Source organism: Anopheles arabiensis, chromosome 2, assembly GCF_016920715.1.
Source record: "Anopheles arabiensis isolate DONGOLA chromosome 2, AaraD3, whole genome shotgun sequence".
In the NCBI taxonomy this organism is placed as follows: Eukaryota; Metazoa; Arthropoda; class Insecta; order Diptera; family Culicidae; genus Anopheles; species Anopheles arabiensis.
Window position 1 is genome coordinate 26,303,202 of NC_053517.1, and position 17,498 is coordinate 26,320,699.

The 17,498-nt window shown below is 49.8% G+C and overlaps 1 protein-coding gene across 2 annotated transcripts in view; it reads left to right on the plus strand.

Annotated features, from left to right (window-relative positions):
• Positions 1-17,498, plus strand: part of LOC120902830 (cadherin-99C) — a 147,221-nt gene that overhangs the window by 103,456 nt on the left and 26,267 nt on the right. For both annotated transcript variants that reach the window (XM_040311869.1, XM_040311875.1), the window contains exons 6-7: positions 1,815-2,000; positions 4,502-4,567. In XM_040311869.1, the coding sequence (XP_040167803.1) occupies positions 1,815-2,000; positions 4,502-4,567 (252 nt within the window). The remainder of the gene's footprint in view (positions 1-1,814; positions 2,001-4,501; positions 4,568-17,498) is intronic.

A 17,498-nucleotide genomic window follows, 5' to 3' on the forward strand; every position in this document is an offset into this window, starting at 1 on the left:
AGAGATGCTCAAGCAAAACCGTGATATACATGAACCAGCGAGACGACGATCGCAAAACATTGTGAGGTTTGGCTTTGCCCGGAGGTTAAAAGCATCCACCTTTTGATGCTTCTCTAATTTGCGATAAGCGTGTTCGCGACCGCAAAACACTCCGTTGGTGGTCGCGTCACCCCCCAAACGCCTTGACACCAGCTCCTTTGCCTGCAGCAACATCCACCAAACGGTAGGTGCACGCTCCTACCCTGTCATTCCAACAGTGTCAACCGCACGAAGGAGCGCAAAAACACTTTCGACAGCAATTAACCTACCCTAGCCGGTGGATTTAGTTTCCTTCGGGCCTCGTAGGAGCAAACGAGCAACACACCTCACACACCACAAGGCATCACACACATTAATCTTCGTCGCAGTTGTGCCCCGGTTGGCCCGGTGGTTTTCACTGTTCACATCCGTTGTTCTAAGCGTTTGTGACGTGGCCGGGCAGGCACGAATCTGGCCGTAGTGGGGAATCTCCCTATGGGCCGCGCATTTATGACACGGCGGAGTATATTTTGTTTGCGCTATCGCCCCGGCAACGTGTCCGAGTAAGAACGAGCGTCAGCCAAGTGTCAGCTTTCCATTCCCACGGGCGCAACCGAGCGTGCCTACTATCCGGTTACTTCCCTTTTCGCGTGTCACGATGATTCTAGAGCGGTGTGGATGCACTAGAGTTGGAGTCAACCGTACCATCATCACGCTCTTCCTTTGCTGCCACACGCAATCAAACGAGTCTGGTTGGGGTGGAATTTGCATCCCCTGTTGCTTGTTTCGTTGATGTCTAATTCTGACATTTCGGCGAATGATCTGCTCTTACCACTCTAGGAAGCGTTACCAGTACTCTCGATAGCCCAGTAATGCAGTCGATGCAAACAGCGATAGGTTCATCCAGGGGGTCGTCACGTCGTCCTTTCTAACTTGCAGTCGGCTGACATACGCCCCAATCGGGACGGGACGCGTAACGTTTAGAGCCGCCGGTAGAAATAGCCTTTATCGCAATCGCCATGTACGAATCAGGCAAACGTATGTCTTCCTGCGCTCGTTACACGATCACGCGTTTGTTCCGTTCCATTGCCGTGCCAGACCGTTGGGGCCATCGATCCCCGGCCCCTATGATTGATCGTTTTGCCGGTTTGCCACAATCGATCGTCACCGGACGACTCCGCGGAACCTAGAGCGAACCGATCCAGAACATTGCGCAGCAGCTCATACGGGAAGAAATTCGCTTCTCGGGCTGAACAAAACGGATCTGGAGTATGTGCATGTGTATGTGTTTGTGTGTGAGAGTGTGTGAGTGTGTGGGAGGCAAATTGTTTGCATAATTCCCCCCCGTCCCCCTCTCTTTCAAGGAGAAATTGCAGTACATGATTAATTGAACGTGCGCAGATCGTTCATCGCGCCGGCTGCATGATCGTGCTGGGACATCATACTTCGCTGGCCGTGCGCCACGAGCGCTCCACAGGCAGGAAAGAAGATGATGAGTAGCAACAGTGCTCCTGCTGCCATCACCATCACAAAACATGCGCACGAACTGTTCGGCACTCGTGGCCCCGGTGACATGCAATTTATTTCTGCCACCTTTCAACCTCGTCACACCGGGGCACAACCGTGCTACGGCACTCGATTCTAGATCCCGCAAATCTTCTCCCCCCCCATCGGGCTAACTCGTGTGCTGCAGGCTGCTCTTGTGTGTTTGCAATTTTACAACCATTAGCCGAACCAAATGCCGTATGATTTATAATGTTGATTTTAATTCTACTCTCTCTCTCTCTCTTTCACAGTCGACACCGGTCGGAACGACGATCTTCCGCAGCATCCAGGCGACGGACAAGGATGCCGGTGTCAACGGGCTGGTCGAGTACTTCATCGTCGAGGGTTCACAAAACATTTCGGACATCTCGCCGAACACGCTGACGGCGGCGGACGGTTTTGGGGTGTTTGCCATCGCCTACCCTCACCAAGGCCAGGTAAGCGTTGTTTGCGGGATGCATTAACGAACATTCCAGTCAAGGGGGCGAGGAGGCAATAAGACCAAAACCACCCAAAGCAGCAATAACTTGAAGGAAATGTGAATTGAAGCGAACAAAAAAAAAGGGACACAAGTCGACTGTCACTCGATCAAGCCAGTCAGTATGTCTTGATCGTATTCCGACCCGGTAAACGTCCGTTGACAATGCCGAATGCAGTGGTGCGGTGTGTGCTTTGGGTTTACGATATGCGCGCTGCACCGTGCTGCTCCATCACTCCATCAGGCCACCGGTGCCTGAAGGAGTAATCTGACAGGGCGGCCGCACTGGGGGGGAAACAAACAGAGAGGCATTGCAAAATGGCAATGGCCACACACAACAATCACATTCATTTTCTTCATATTTCGTTTTTAATGGCAGGCTTTAAATAAAATCTCACTTCTCACTCCATCTCTCTTTCGATGGGGAGAGAGAGAGGGGAGCTGAAACCTTGCAGTGTTTTGCACTGGCAAAGGTGTTAAAATATACTTCCAAAAGCGTCGGTTCGTCGGTTCATGTGCAGGCGGGAACTGCAGCCTGCAGAGCCGTGGAATGCGAGCTGAGCGAATGCAGCTGAAAATGACGAAAAATATCGAAAAGCTGCCTCTCGCACTCTCTCTTCTTTCCTCTCTCTCTCTCTCTCTCTTCCCTGTGCTGAAACGTGAGAATGCCGAGGGTTGGCGAACAAAATGCTGCGCGGCACTCATGCGCAGTTGCTCGTTTACTGGGGTGTCACGATGGGATGTGAGCATTTACTGCCAGCCAGGAATGTCGTTGCACAACAACATGATCACCACCACCACCCGCCAGCCAGCAAGGTGTGCACACAAAAATTTATTGGGTGCTAGGGCCAACCACCAGCTCCACCTATCCCCACTACCAAGAGGCCTCTGAGATGGCCCGTTAAAGAGGAAAAACAAACCGGGTCACCGGGGTGGTGGTGAAGAACGAACCACACGAACTAAATAGCGACAGGTGAGCGCGTTCGGGCATTCACATTGTGGTGGAAGAAAGGAGGAACTAATCTCGTTTTGGAATAGAGCCTCCCTCCTCGCAAAGAAACTTCCCCGTCCCTTCCCACTGTGTGTAGGAGTACAGCAACTAGATTGCGCTGTTTGTGTGTGTGTGTGTGCTGTGGTTCCTTCGATCGTTCCGTACACACGACTACACACTCTCAGGGCAAGTGCGAGTCGCAGTCTGTGGGCCAAATTCTGCCACCGCAATCTAACGAAGGAACGACGGCGACTGTTTACATAATAATAACAACAAAAAGGGAACCCCCCCCTTTTTAAACCCTCCTTCCACATTAGCCGATCTGCGTGTCCGCTGCGTGATCGTCCCGAACTGCACCAGACATGGACTCGCGATCGCTGGTCTCCATTACGATGCCATATTTTATCGCTAATTTCCATCCACAAAAAAGAAGCGGAGGAGGGGGCAAAACTGGGGCTGAGGCAAAGATTAAGATAAACTTTTGCCTGCCCTCGCATCAGTTGCACGGCTCTCTTTCTCTAGAAATAGCCAGAAAGGCAAAGGAAGGAAAGGAAACACTGTTTGCGCACAAAAATGCGGAAGGAGTTTCAACTTCTTCTAGCGCTAGATTGCAAAAGGGGAAAAAGGGCAAAGATCACGTCGATTGAGGTTCGGCGTGGAGTGATTTGGACCGTAGGCTGCCTGTGCAAAGTAACTTTCGTGGAAACTTTGTAAAAATCGATTAATTATTGTTATAACATGTTAACAGTAACAAGCGAGAATCAGGTTCTGAACTAAATGCAAAAATTATCACCATTTTGCTATTAAACATGATATGAATTGACCAGCTCTTCCTGAATTGTAAGGATCGAATTGCAACTCGAGGTCAATTTCTTTCGCGCTACAAACGATCCTTTCGTACCTGCGCGCGTCCCAACCGTTAGAAGCAATCAGCTTCAACAACACTACACGCGGGACAAAGGCGTTATTCCATTCCAGGCCCACCATTTATCACACTAAACACGTTGCACACGAGGCACGGGACATCAATCACAACCGGGATCGTTGCGCGTGCGTTTATTTGTTTACTTTTTAAAAAGGGGCCTGTTACCAACACCCACCATGCTGGCCCGAGATGCATCTTGCTAGCTGCACCTCATCGCGATCGGCACAATAAAAACAACAGCACACGCGGCTGGAATCTAGGACACCTCGCCCGGCCTTAATCACCATTTCGCGAAAGAGGATTATTTTCACCCACTACACACTGTGTGCAAAAACCCTGGCTCTTAGGGTGTGTATGCCCTTGTGTAATATAACTTTCTGAAGCACTTCTTTGCCGCTCCCGCCGTCCCCACAAGCAGACACGATCGAAGGGCGATCCTATCTCGTGCACTTTGTTTCGCGCCATTTTCCCAACCGATCCTTATACCCTTGTGTTCTTACCGTTTTCATTTTATTCTCTTCTCCCTCCGTTTTCGCTCATTTAGGTCACCGTGGTCAAGACGCTGGATTACGAGCGGACGCAGCGCTACTACCTGACCATCGTTGCATCGGTAAGTACGAAATTTATGCGCTTAATCTTGCATCACCGTGCAAAACCAGCCCCAATCCGGCGTACGGGCACGACGTGCACGGGAACTGTCGGTTCCCATTTTTCACGCCTCCGATGGCGCAGGATCAGCTGTAGAACCGTACGGTACACATGGAGAACAGCACCAACAAAAACAACCGGAACAGTGCAGGCTGTGTGAGAACTAACTCGCTCACACGGCAAACGGTTGAAGGGTGGAGGGTTCCGGAGGGAAATATGGGAGCTAAATTACATAAATGTTGATATTTCTGCAAGCACCGTGGCGCGATGTGTGATGGGGGACGAATTGTGCGCCACAGGCCATCACAGCCGTGCAGCATTGTGATGAAGGCTTTTATTGCAGCAACAACCTTTACGATGAGCCACAGCATCATCACACGATGTGGGTTTTTTTTTTCGGGAGCCTTAATTTGGCCTGTATTTGAAGGTTGTTTTTTCCAACCATCTCGCTTAATCGTGGCAAAATGTACCCCTGTAATTGATGCGGTTTGCAATTTTAGCATTTAATTTAGTGAATACTTTTTGCTTGAAGCCATTAGACAGACCACCCATGTGACTTTTGCACTTCATTTGCATCTCGTTTGATTTCGGTAATAACATCAGACCATTGTAGTACTCCTGTGTTACGCGCGCATCGTTCAACAACCTTTGCCCAGTACAGCACCATCTCGCGCACGGTCAAATATTGATTTTCTGAAAGAGACGGGCTTACTCGAATGCTTTCGCTTTCTTCGTTCACGCCGCCCACTCATCATTAGTTTTAGCTTTATGCCATACCTATTTTCCGGCTGCTCATCTTTTTTCGCCATTTACCGCATTCGTTGGTGCGCTGTGTTTGCCATTTCTCACAACCGGCTTAGAGCTCCACAGCCCGATCAAACCGACACGGCTCTTAGATGTAGGAATTAGGGAGGGTGTTTGTGTGAGCATTTTTTTTTTCTCCTTCCCCACACGTTATGTTTTGATAAGTTTTCTTTCCCGCGAGATGATTGTGTGCAATTTTTATGCCTCTCCTTTTTTTTTTGTTGGTACATCCGTTTTTCGACGGTTTCGTTTTCATCGTTTCGCGCCGAAACGCTACCGACAAAAATTCAATTTATTGCTTTCGCCTCACTTCCACGGTTAGTTCGGTGCATGAAAATCATTTTTTCTTTTCTTTGATTTGTATTTTTTAAAACGCGTTGGGTGCGTTTCAAGTCTCACAAAAACGCTAGTTCCGGTTGTGAATCGAATCTGCGGTGTGCAAATTGGCGTAAACTACCGATCTATTGCTTTTGCGTTATGGTTCGTTTTTCTTTTTTACAACAACACAACTACATACACGCAATAAATGGATTAAAATTACACCAGTTTTGCGCATTATTTAAAGCATGTTATAAAACACTTTTACCATTCCATAAACTCCAACCCGTCGGTCCGACTGGCTGGTTCTTGGCTCGCGAAGATCGATTCGCACAAGCTATTTGCAAAATGTCGGCGCACGTAGCGCTCCTTAATAAATCATAAATGTTCCACACCGAATGCTTCCAGTTTGCCAGGCCCGCAATCGAGTTTAGAAGGGAAGGGGGGGGGGGCAAGAATGCCGAGGTTCTCTGCCCGTGGTAGCCCATTCGAGTGGCCTTTTAGGGAGTACAACTCTCCCATACATGCCACCGCGTAGAGTCGTTGAGTGAAGGGATTTTTGGACACCCAACGAACGAAACGAGTTTAATGGCGGGTGGTTGGCTTTGGCGGGTGTTAACCGATCCGGATTGAAGCATCAACGTCTCCGTCGAATGTCGTGTTCTGTGGTAAGGCCTTCTATATAGCCTTAAACCTAATGAAGATTCTGTACGTTACCAAGAAAATATCAAAAAACATCCAACACGTGCCCCTGCTTATCGATTATTTGCACACGCTATCGCGCTTTCCGGAGCTATGCCAAGCGCTTCTCTGGCTGGTGATTGAGCGTGTAAAAGAATTGGTGCTTCCAATAGCATCAATCCCTATCCTTACACACGAAAGAACGCTCATTCCGTGTTGAGGACGCCCGTTTTGTTTTTGTTCTCTTTTCCGTGCCGGCGTTCTTATTCTTTTCGTTATCTGTCCGAGAAGACTTTGATTTATTAATGGAACCTACATGCTCTACGCCAATACTGCTCTGGCCTAGTCCTTGTTTGCTTTTTTTTTGCTTATGCTCCAAAGACCTTCCCTTCCCGCCGTAATGCTGTTGTTTGCATACTTCCACCCTACCTTCGGTTCGTCTTAATGCTGACGAAAAGATATTCCGGCCTGTGCGCACGGCACGCGGCAGCATGCTCGACTGCTCCCGAGCCCGAGAATGTGTGCTCCATCTCGTTGACATTTAACCCCGTACCGCGGTGCAGGAATGTTTCTGCCCTTATCGAGCCTGCCCCTTTCCCCCGCTGCAAATACACCTCCCACTGTTCAGTTTTTGCTAACGAGTCGCTCGCGCTGTCTATCTTGCGCTGGCGGTGTGGTTAGAAACATTCCCGCATACCGCAAAACCAAAAAGAAAAAAAGGAAAAGAAAAGAACACCGGCAACAGCAAGAAGCAACGAAAACGGCCCCCGACATTGCGCTCCAAGCCCCAAAGACAAACGACATTCACTCCCCGGGTAGTCCCGTGGCCGGGGCTGAAAATTGGCATGAAATTTGTTCGGCACAATTATTTATGGCGTCCCGAAAAAGGGGTAGCCAAAGCAGAGCGGCGAAACATGCTATGCTGCTTAGACACACACACATCTATGAGATTCAAGAACTGGAGCAGAGAAGAAATGGTCCAAATTGCCTAGTTCCCGCGACCTGAAGAGACGATCAGGCCGGAGTTAGTTAGAAAACAAAAACTCAAGAAAGGGAGGCATTAGAAACACACCCCCAAAAGGAGGGAGGAGGATCGAAAACGCGCTGCAAAACCCGCAGAACCAATCACCCCGTGTCTTTTTCTCTCTTTCGGACACGTTTTTTTTTTATTTCGACCGTGGCGATGGCGGTGGTGGCGTCGGTGGCAGCGCTAGGAGAAAATTAATGGTGTTGTTTACGCTAAATGGTAGCAATAAATTAATGCACAGATTTCCACCACGTATCGTCTCGCGCCTCTGTACGTATCGATCGTGTACACTTGTCGAGGAGAGCACAAAACCAGACACACACACGGACAAACTCACGTCTAGTTTGAACGGAATTAGTTCCTTGATTAATAAATTGTATTCGGCATGCTGCATGAGCAGCAGCCGCACCAGATAAACGACTTGGGCGAACTTTTTTTTTGTCGCTAGAGCTTTGCAACCGTCGTTTGGTTGGGGTTTTTTTATAAACTTTTATATGACATTCTGTACCACCGAGCGATTGAGTGAGAAACTGCAGTACCGAACGGGTTGATGCCAATTAAAATGGGCTCTCGGTACAATTTTGCACACCTTAAACTAATCGCAACCCCAATTGAACGGACCCTCGGTTCAAACGATGCTTGTATTTTGCAGACATAATGTTAATGTATAACAAACGACAATATATACACACACACGCACATAAAACAGTGGGCGATTGCTTGATCTGTATCAGTATCACGGCACAACTTTACCGAAATGTGATCGTCGTCATTAATTTACCTTTCCGAGAACGAGCACGAAACGATGCATTTTTAACACCCTGTGAAGATAACTCACTTACAACTTCGACATCCTGGAGGCGAGGATGTATTGCCCCCCCAGGGGGAGGGACATCCACAGGTTTAAGGTTGCAATGGGCAATTTTATTTGCCAAACTGCAGTTTCATCGTAACAAAGAGTTCACCAATCCCGGTACGATACAATGGCCAGAAGAGAAGTGCAGGAAGAAAAGAGACGAAAGAAAAAGGAAACCTTCCTTCCGTACACCGTAAATCCTTCCAAAGTTCGGTGACTTTCGGGTTCCCACCTGACTGCGGATCCCTCTGATACCAACGGAGGGGCACATTTTGTGCTGGGAGATGGACGATCGGGGAGTTTTTCCCCTCCCCACAATTCGAAATCGGTTCTTTTCTCCCATGCCGAGAAATCCGACCAAATTGATGACCGATTAAAAATTATTAATTGATACCGGATCGAAATAATTCTGCACCGAAAATCTTCAACCATTAAAATGCGCATTAAGCGCGCACCGATCAGTTTTTATGTATTCGCCTCATCCCAATTCCGTTCCGTTGCGGAGCAGTGGCTTCACTGCTCTCTCCCAGCTCGTTACGGAGCGGAAACGGCTCACAGGAGAGAGAAAAAACCCATCCAGCATCCCTGAGCACCACAGGAATGAGGAGCAGGCCGGAATACAAGCAAAAGACAGGAAACGTGCCAAGTCCTACGGTGCCGGATTTATTGCAACCAAATCGAAACGGGCTGCCCAGTTTCCGACAAACGGAACGGCAAAAAAAGAGAAAGGAATACGAACGGAAAATGCCAAACCCCGTCGAACACTGCAAGCTGAACACCAGTTTCGGGATGGTGCGCGCGCAGCACCAGGCTTTTCGAAATTAAAGCAAACATGCTCGTCCGTGTTGGCAAGTGAAGTGCCGCACACACACACGCACACACATGTTTGGCACGGCATGAGCCGCCAGCGCCAGCGTATCGGTATCGATCGCCGCAGGAGGGCTCTCGCTCAGCTGCAGCTTTTTGCAAGCAAAACACCAACCTGCGACCTGCTGCTAAGCAACCGGTGCAACCGCGAGAGCGTGACACCGGAACATACGGGGGAAGCGCTGGTTCCAAAAATGGTGTGCCACAGTTTGCAACTACATTGCAGCGCGATCGGGCGACGCGTGGGCGCTCGTTTGACGTCCCTGGCGCAGCGTGTTGCTGTTGACACGATCTGCTAATCGATCGGTGGAGGTGGTGGTCCGGTTGGCTGGCTGGCGGGCAGGGTCAACGCAATTTGGTGACTTACAGCGAACCAAACAGGGAGTGAGGGGGGAAGGAGGTGCCTCACTCATATGCATACGCAGACAGATGAATCATTCCGATATATGTGTTTATCCTTTGACTTTGTGCAGCGAATATTGCTCGAATTACGCTCCCGACCGACAGGTTCGTCGCTTATTTACCGTGCTAAAAGTCTTTTGTCTTCCCGAGACAATAAAATCACATTTGCATAACGCATTCGCGGTGCAGACATGCGTGATGTGACTTCCAACCCAAAATCATCCCCCGTTGCCTTTTTGTTTTGTTTTTCGTTCAACACAAGATCCTCTAACGATCCGCTGGCATCAGCGACGACGGAAGCCCGCCCGAATGTCGCGGTGATTAATTACAGCAGTGCATCATGAATGCCGCACGCTGATTAGCCGCGCAAAACCCGCCTGAATAATGCATTAGCTGCAGCGTAATAGCACTGAAGCTCCTCCAATTTAGCCATCGCTTAATATCAATCGCCGAAATTGATCGCCATTCGAAAGGACATTATTCATTCCCTTATCGGGGGATCGGGGCCGGGCCAAAATGCGGGACGGGAGGTTTTCAAAAACTCCGTCATTAGTCGTCCCGGAGTGCAGCTTTGTTGGTTGGTTGGTTGGTTGCTTTCCGGATCATTTACGAATTAGTCAGCGTGAATGGGCGCCATTGTTTTTAAAAACTTCATCAACGACTGCTAACGCCCGGATTTGTTCCTCCATTTTGGGGCCGCAAATGAGATATTAATTAGCATTTTATTTTCATTTCGACACGCCATTTCTATCGCCATCGATCGAATGACCCGCAGCCCGTCGTGCCGAAGCTTAGAAGATGGGTTCGACGGCGACGGTGGAGCCAATGTGGCGCTGCTGTTTTTATGTTATCACGAAACAAACGGCTTGTTGAAAGCTGAACGGTAGTAGCGGGCTGGCAGTGTGTGTCTGTGTCTTTGTAGATAATATAAAAATCTCACCGTCGACCCCCAACCACCACCATGTCGTCCTACAACCGCAATCAGTCTGTAAGCGAAACTATAAATCAGTGACGAATTTATAGCGCGTTCAGATGTCGTCGTTATGGTCGCATGATTAGCATATTTTACCCATCGCACGACCGACTTCTTCCGACCGGCTTGGCGAAGCGAGAGCGAGAGTGTGATGGGATAAATGGTACGGGAGGGGCGGTTCCGTGTCAGACACATAATGTCGGTCGGCGCAAAATTTTTGTTATCGTGTTTCGGAATATGTATGAGCCTGTTAACACCACCGCTTAGTGTGCCGAAAAGCACGTGCAAAGAGGCAGCAGCGGACGTGCCAGTAGCGTGTGGAAGAAGAAAGTTTGTAGGTCAAATTCGACCCCTATTCCCCTTCCCATCGGACAGGCTTACTCGGGTGTCACGGAAGTACAAGTTAATTATGCAAGAAACAGCTAGAAACAACCCCGGCAAAGCTAAAGCACGAATAATGCCAAATCCCTGTGTTTGCTGGTACTCTAGCCGCTTGTAGGTTACCCACGGTGCACGAAGCTGTATGTTGCGGTAGCGATTAAAATTTTCTCACCCAACCCACCCACTACAATGTGCGATAAAACTGTGTGTCCGTGTCTGTGCGCTTGTGGCTTGAACATGCGCACTGGCGCCTCGGTGCACGCCTGATGCTTATTAAAAGTGGTGAATGCATTTAGCATGGAAGCGGGCGACACTCGTACATCGCCACCATCTTTCCACACCTAACAAGCACACACACACACAATGCGTACCAGGCCGGAAAAATGTATTCATACTCCCACAAGACGCAAGGCGGCATTTTCCAGCAGGTTTCCAGCGCACACCAGCGCAGCACTGTGAGAAAACGGGACGATAATCAAAGCACCGGTGACCGTGGCGTCGATCCCTTCCCACCATGGAAAGCATCATGGGGTAGAGGAGTTTGTGCGATACAGTCCGCTCAGGGAAGGATGCTGCAGCCCAATGTGCCAATGCAAGAAACAAACGGCCAACTGTTGCAATACGACCCCAGCAGCATGCAGCAGTGCATGCCATTCCGGTCTTCCCGCAGTGCGCCAGCGCGGCACAAAAGTTAAAGTTCAAATCGTTGTGCCGTCTTCGTCTAGTGGGTCTGTTTTTCCTTCAGCTGTCTTTGCCTCACTCACCATTTGCCTCTATCCTAATGGCGTGCAGGGGAGGGAGGCTGCTGACTGCGGGAAATAGTAAATAACAAAAGCAAAAAAAAAGTAACAAACCACCATCTCGCACAACTAAATAGCGATTGTGGTTTATGTCTCTCAGCCCGCTTGGAAGGCAACACAACGGCAGCAGCACCCGCTGACTGCACACCTTTGATACATTGCGGGCCCCGCATGATGCGCCCCCTACACACACACGGGAGGCCAAAAGGCAACGACGTGTAGCTGGCTAATGTTAAACAACTAATTAATTTCGATTTAAAACGACCGAACGCGACCGTGCCCTGGTGTGCCCTTAACGATCCGGTGCCGAGCAGGGGAGGCCACACTTACCATACACTCGACATGGGGACGGTGCTTCTTGGAGCATCTTTGGCCCTGGGATGATGATAAAAGAAAGCGCGAGCGCGACAAAACACACAGAAACAGGGTTAGAAGCATGAGCTTTAGTAGATTCTTTAGTAAACGGGTTGCTCAGGGATGGGCAAATGCCACAAAAAGCATAGACTGTTAGTGAAAAAACGCATCAAAATGCCCTAGAGGTTTGTGCCCCAATGATCGCGTAAGTCGAATATCGTGTTTGTTTGCCACAATGCCCCTAAAATAGGTGTAGTATGGATTAAAAGAAAGGCTTAATTCTGAACCTACATGAAAGATCCTAATTTTTGAGAAAATAAAATAGCACAATCATAGAAACGATTTTCACGCCGGTTGCTGTTTTTCGCAAATTGCTGTGTCTGTGTCGAATGTTTTGCCCAACATACCCAAATAATATGACTAGCTATTAACAACTTGTTGTTTGTCTTCTTTCCTTTACAATCTTGCCGACCACTGGAGCACTAAACCGCTCATCGTGGGGAGGCGTCGATGACGTTACTAACGAAATAAAAGAGAAGAAAAAAGGCGATCTGCTAGTGGGTCGCACAGACCGACCGTACCTGCTTCCCTTGCGCGATAACCTACTTGCATAATAGCCTAACTACGGTTGCAGCTTTGCGGCGTATGGTTGGGCTGGTGGAGCGTGGCAGGTGGAGCTTGTGGCAAGCGTTTCAAGAAGTTAGACATCTTCACATTTGCACGGTTTGCGGATCGTGGCGCCCGATCCGATCGTACCGACATACCGACTATATTTCCCGCACGATGCAGCGTTGATGAGTCCGTGAGTATTGTTGTCTGTTGTGCCTGGGAGTTGGTGTTGTTGTAGTTGATTTGAATGTGAGAAAACTCATCCACGGGCCCCAGTCAGCACAGAAAGGGCAGCATCCGTGGTAACGCGAACACACTGCTCGTACATCCGTCACAGAAGTTCAAGGCCTCGGATGGACCATATTTCACATGCCTTGACATATTGAAACGATTGCACCCCGCAGCTTCCAGCACGCTAGTAGACTATAAAGAAACAAACAAAAACCGGGGGGAAAAAATCGGCACAATTTTTGGAGCAACTAATTCGCTTCCTCACACGCAAACCTCCGCCGCAGGTTTGGCGTTCGTCACACACCAAGCCACACAGGCCAAGTGAAACCAGAATGTCCTAACCGTATAGTGAGAGTCGAAACCGGAATCCAATTAATGTAATTGATACTGTCAAACCTGTCGCACAAAAGGTGCCCGTTCGGAAAAGTGTACCAACCGGGGCGTCGGGTGTCTCCAAACATACCACACACACACACACACACAGAAGCGGTGCTCAGACGTTTGGTCGCAATTCCTCACGCGGTCCATTTCGCACACTCTACCCTGGGCTGGAGCGCAGAAACCAGGGGGATGGAGCGTCGGACGCGCATAGTCCACCTTAAATCGATGCAATTTATAGTTTTGGATCACGTTACCACTATCGTCCCTCTGTTGGGCCCCCTGTTCGATTCAGTTCGGTTTCGTTTCGACTCCGTCCACAGCTTGTCTAGGTTTTTTTTACGCCGTTGAAAACTTTGAGAGCAACTTCTGTCCTGTTCCAAGGCGTCCATCGATCTGGCGGACGCGAATTGCGCGAATATGTAATGCTCACCCCGTAGCCGATCCATCAGCCGGGTGCTGCTGCCGCTGTTTGGGTCGAGAGCAACGTAAAGAAAATGAGATAAATGTGGAGCTCTCTCGGGTGACAGCGCAAAAGAAAAAGACACCAAAGCTCATACGACAAGTGCCTCGGATCTGGCAGCCACCGTTGCCGATCTCGACGGCAAATGAACGAGCTGTACGGCAGGTCGCCGGTCTGCCCGATCGCACAGATCGAAGATTAGGGCTCTTAATTCAATACGCTTTGGAGACGCGCGGCAAGGGAGCTGCACTCTCTCAATTAATGGGTTATTTAATCATTTCGCTTCGCGACCAAGCGACCACGCTAGTGCCTGCCGTTGTGGCCTGCAGTTTGTTCCCTTAACCCCAGCCCCGTACCCTGAATTCGGTGAGTTGCGATTTTGCAATGATTAATTAATTTCGATGCTTGAATCCTGGTCTCCACCATCACCATCACCTACCACTGCCAATGTTTCTTCCCCTGGGAGGGCCTGGGAGGAATGTTGCAGTTTGATGTGCGATCAACGATTCCTTCGCCTGCGACGTTCTTGTGCACCGCTCAAGCTTTTACGGTTTCACTTTCCACCGATACCGTGTTTGTGTGTGTGTGTGTTTTTATGCTGATGGCCAACATCAGATACAGTCATGCAGGACCTGCATCGAGCGGAGCCGGTTTTATGCTCACGATTCCGCCACAATCCACCAGTGAAAGCGGGATTGGAATTTCTTCCCCCCCCCCCCCCTTTTTGCTCTCGCAACCAAAACAATAGAACGATCATCAAAAATTTAAATTCGTTTGCTCCGAAATCAAAAGGTCCCAAAAGGTTTACTGCTGCTGCTGCTGATGCCGCTGCGGCACGGGACTATTATGCTGGATGCTCCCGTCCAATGCCATTCATTCATTATGGCATGCAGCTGCGCATTTTGCGCGCGGTGAAGGACTATAAATGTAAATACGGTGCTATATTTAGTTGTTTTGTTAACCTCTGCATCTTCACCGCTCTACCGCTGTGTGGCACCGATGCATAGTTTCGATTTTAATGGCATCCTTCTGCTCTATAGCCACGGTGCCGGTGTGGTACGACGAAGATGTTTGGTACGACCAACTACTAGGCAAAACTTTCCAAACCACCCGAAGAAGCAAGCACCCAAAGTACCTCGGGAGGAAGTGGGGAATTGGGTTTCTCTTTCCATCTCTGATTCTGTTTCTATTGATTGTGTGTGTTTGTGTGTTACATCTTCTAGCTTCTCTTCTTGGTTTGTCCCCACACCCATCCCTTCGCACACCCACCCCTTCGATGATTGCCGTGTTGTTTTCTTCCTGTAATTCAATCTGTACAATGATATTTCATGAATAATTCATAAGACTGTCGGCCACCGACCACCGGCTGAAGATGGCCACTTTCGGGGGGGGGCTAGAGCAATCGCAATCGAGTCTCGCCGGGGCTGATTGGCCAAGGATTCCTAGGCAAAATGAGCAACCAACCGCATGGGGTGCGAAAAAGATAAACACCAAACCGAGCGGTGGACACCACACAAATGGCTCCTCCGGATTGCCCACCATATATTCTTTTAAAATTAGCATACTGATCGGTGGTGAGGAGAGGAGGGGTTCGAAAGGGCGTCAAAGCGTCGTTGCAAATAATTTGCGCTCCCATACATGGTGCTGCAACTCAACGCTGTGTATTATCAAACGCCCGCTCGAATCTGGGCTTTTGCGTGTTTGATCGCATCATTTTCGGGGGCAGACTGGGCGGTAAAGGTGCCTTTCCCATTCCAACATGACAAAACGATTTAGTCGTGCTTGTGTGTGTGTGTGCACACAGTGGAATAAAGATGACGCGCGTCCGGATCGGATAGATTATCGATTTATCGCTCCTTGAAAAGAACTGGGCTACTGGGCTACAGGCCAGGCTACGTAAATAGGTTCAACGAATTACAGAATTTGGAACAATGCTGTGGCCGCCGGTGAAAGGTGAGATGTGGGTGAGCAATCGGTACCGTTAAATTTCTATCCCACTTTTACCCCACCCCATTGAGTCGCGCCATACATGAATTGTCTAAGCACGACAGGCCGAAAGCCGTTCTTCACCAGAAGATTGTAATCAAGTCCATTCTGGCAGAACAAAACGCTCGGGAGATAGAATGCTTCTGCCGTGATTTCACACTCACAGCGAGTTCGCCAGTCGTGTTGGGCGCGCATGATCTATTCAACTTCTCTGATCCCCCTACAACACCCCCCAGCGGAGGTATCTTCTTCCTTTTCAAATCCATTATCTACGTATCGGGTCGGTTGAGGGGAGATGGTTGGTTAACACCTTTCAGTGTGTTTGGAAATCGTGGCAGCACTGTTAATTCACTCGTGGCGACCCGGGCTCCGAGTGAGAAATTTGTGACACACACACACACGCCCAGCCGCCAGCCATCCAGCCGATTGAATTGGGACGTGATTCCTGTGTGCGCCAAGCAAAAGGGGCGCTCTTGTTCTATCGATTGAAACGCCTCCCAAAAAAAACGAAGCCAACCATTAGCGCGATACACCGTCAGAGGGATCGGAGGGCCCTCGATCACGCCCGATCCGAAACTAGTCCGAAAAATCGATTTATCGTCAAGACGCGATGCACCCCACTACTGTACGCGGGCCACGTTGGGGCTGTGCCTGTGCTTGTGTGCCTAACGGTGTTCCCTCCGATCGCGCGGCATTCGACATTATTATCTGCGGCCAACCGCAGCCACCGCCAGCGAAAGGTGCAAGTTCACATGCACCCGGATGCTCGTGTAAAGGGGTGTGGGAGGGGCTTTATGGTGTGAAAAACATGCTGCAAACAGAACACGGACGGAACGTGAGCATAATTATGGAGCACCGAGCGGTGGTTTTGGCGGTGGTGATAGAATATCGCCAAGAATCGAGGTCAAAACGATCTAGCCGCTCCGATAACGAGCACGCGCGCGCGTGTGTGAGTATGCCTTGTGCTGCGGTTTGCACACATTCAAATCATCTGCCTTGCCCAGCCCATCGTCGCCATCGTCAGCGGCGGCGTGATCAACCCTCGTTGCATAATGTTGGCCACCTTCTTCCCGCCTGCCCTGCGGTGGGGATTTGGGTTTGGGATAGTAGGGTCATGATGTATGGTGATCATGCCCCCATCGCCACCAGCGCATTTCGCTGCGGTAAGGTTAGCGTGGATGACTCTCGAAGAAAGTCTAAACGTTTTTCGCAATTAAGATTCACCAACCACACACACACACACACACACACACACACACACACACACACACACACACACACACACACACACACACACAGGGGGCATGAGAAAAGCCTCGGCCTGATCGGCTCGCCTACTACAGGAACGATCGCTCGCCAAACACAGCCACGGTGCGGTCTGGGACGGAGCGGAACATGGGGCTGCAACAACTTAATTAGCTTTTCGCTTATCCCACCTACCGCGTGTGCTGATTGCACTGGCCGTGGGATGCCCCCTGCAAATCCGGATGGAACCTCCCCCCCCCCCTTCCCGCACCATGTCTATAATCCCGGAAATGCACTGACTTCCTTTGAGCGAGCAGAGAGTTAGGTAGCAAAGCGTCGTCGTCGTATCTCATCATGCTGCCGCTGACAGTGCCACTTTCTCCAATTCTGGCGGGCATCCCGGTTTGCCACAATGTTTCTTCGCACACCGCCGAAGCTCGCAGCCGAAGTTGCGAGGGCAGGAGCGCACGCGCGCCCGGTTGCAATTAAAGTACGTATTTCAAAGTGCCCCCAGGCGG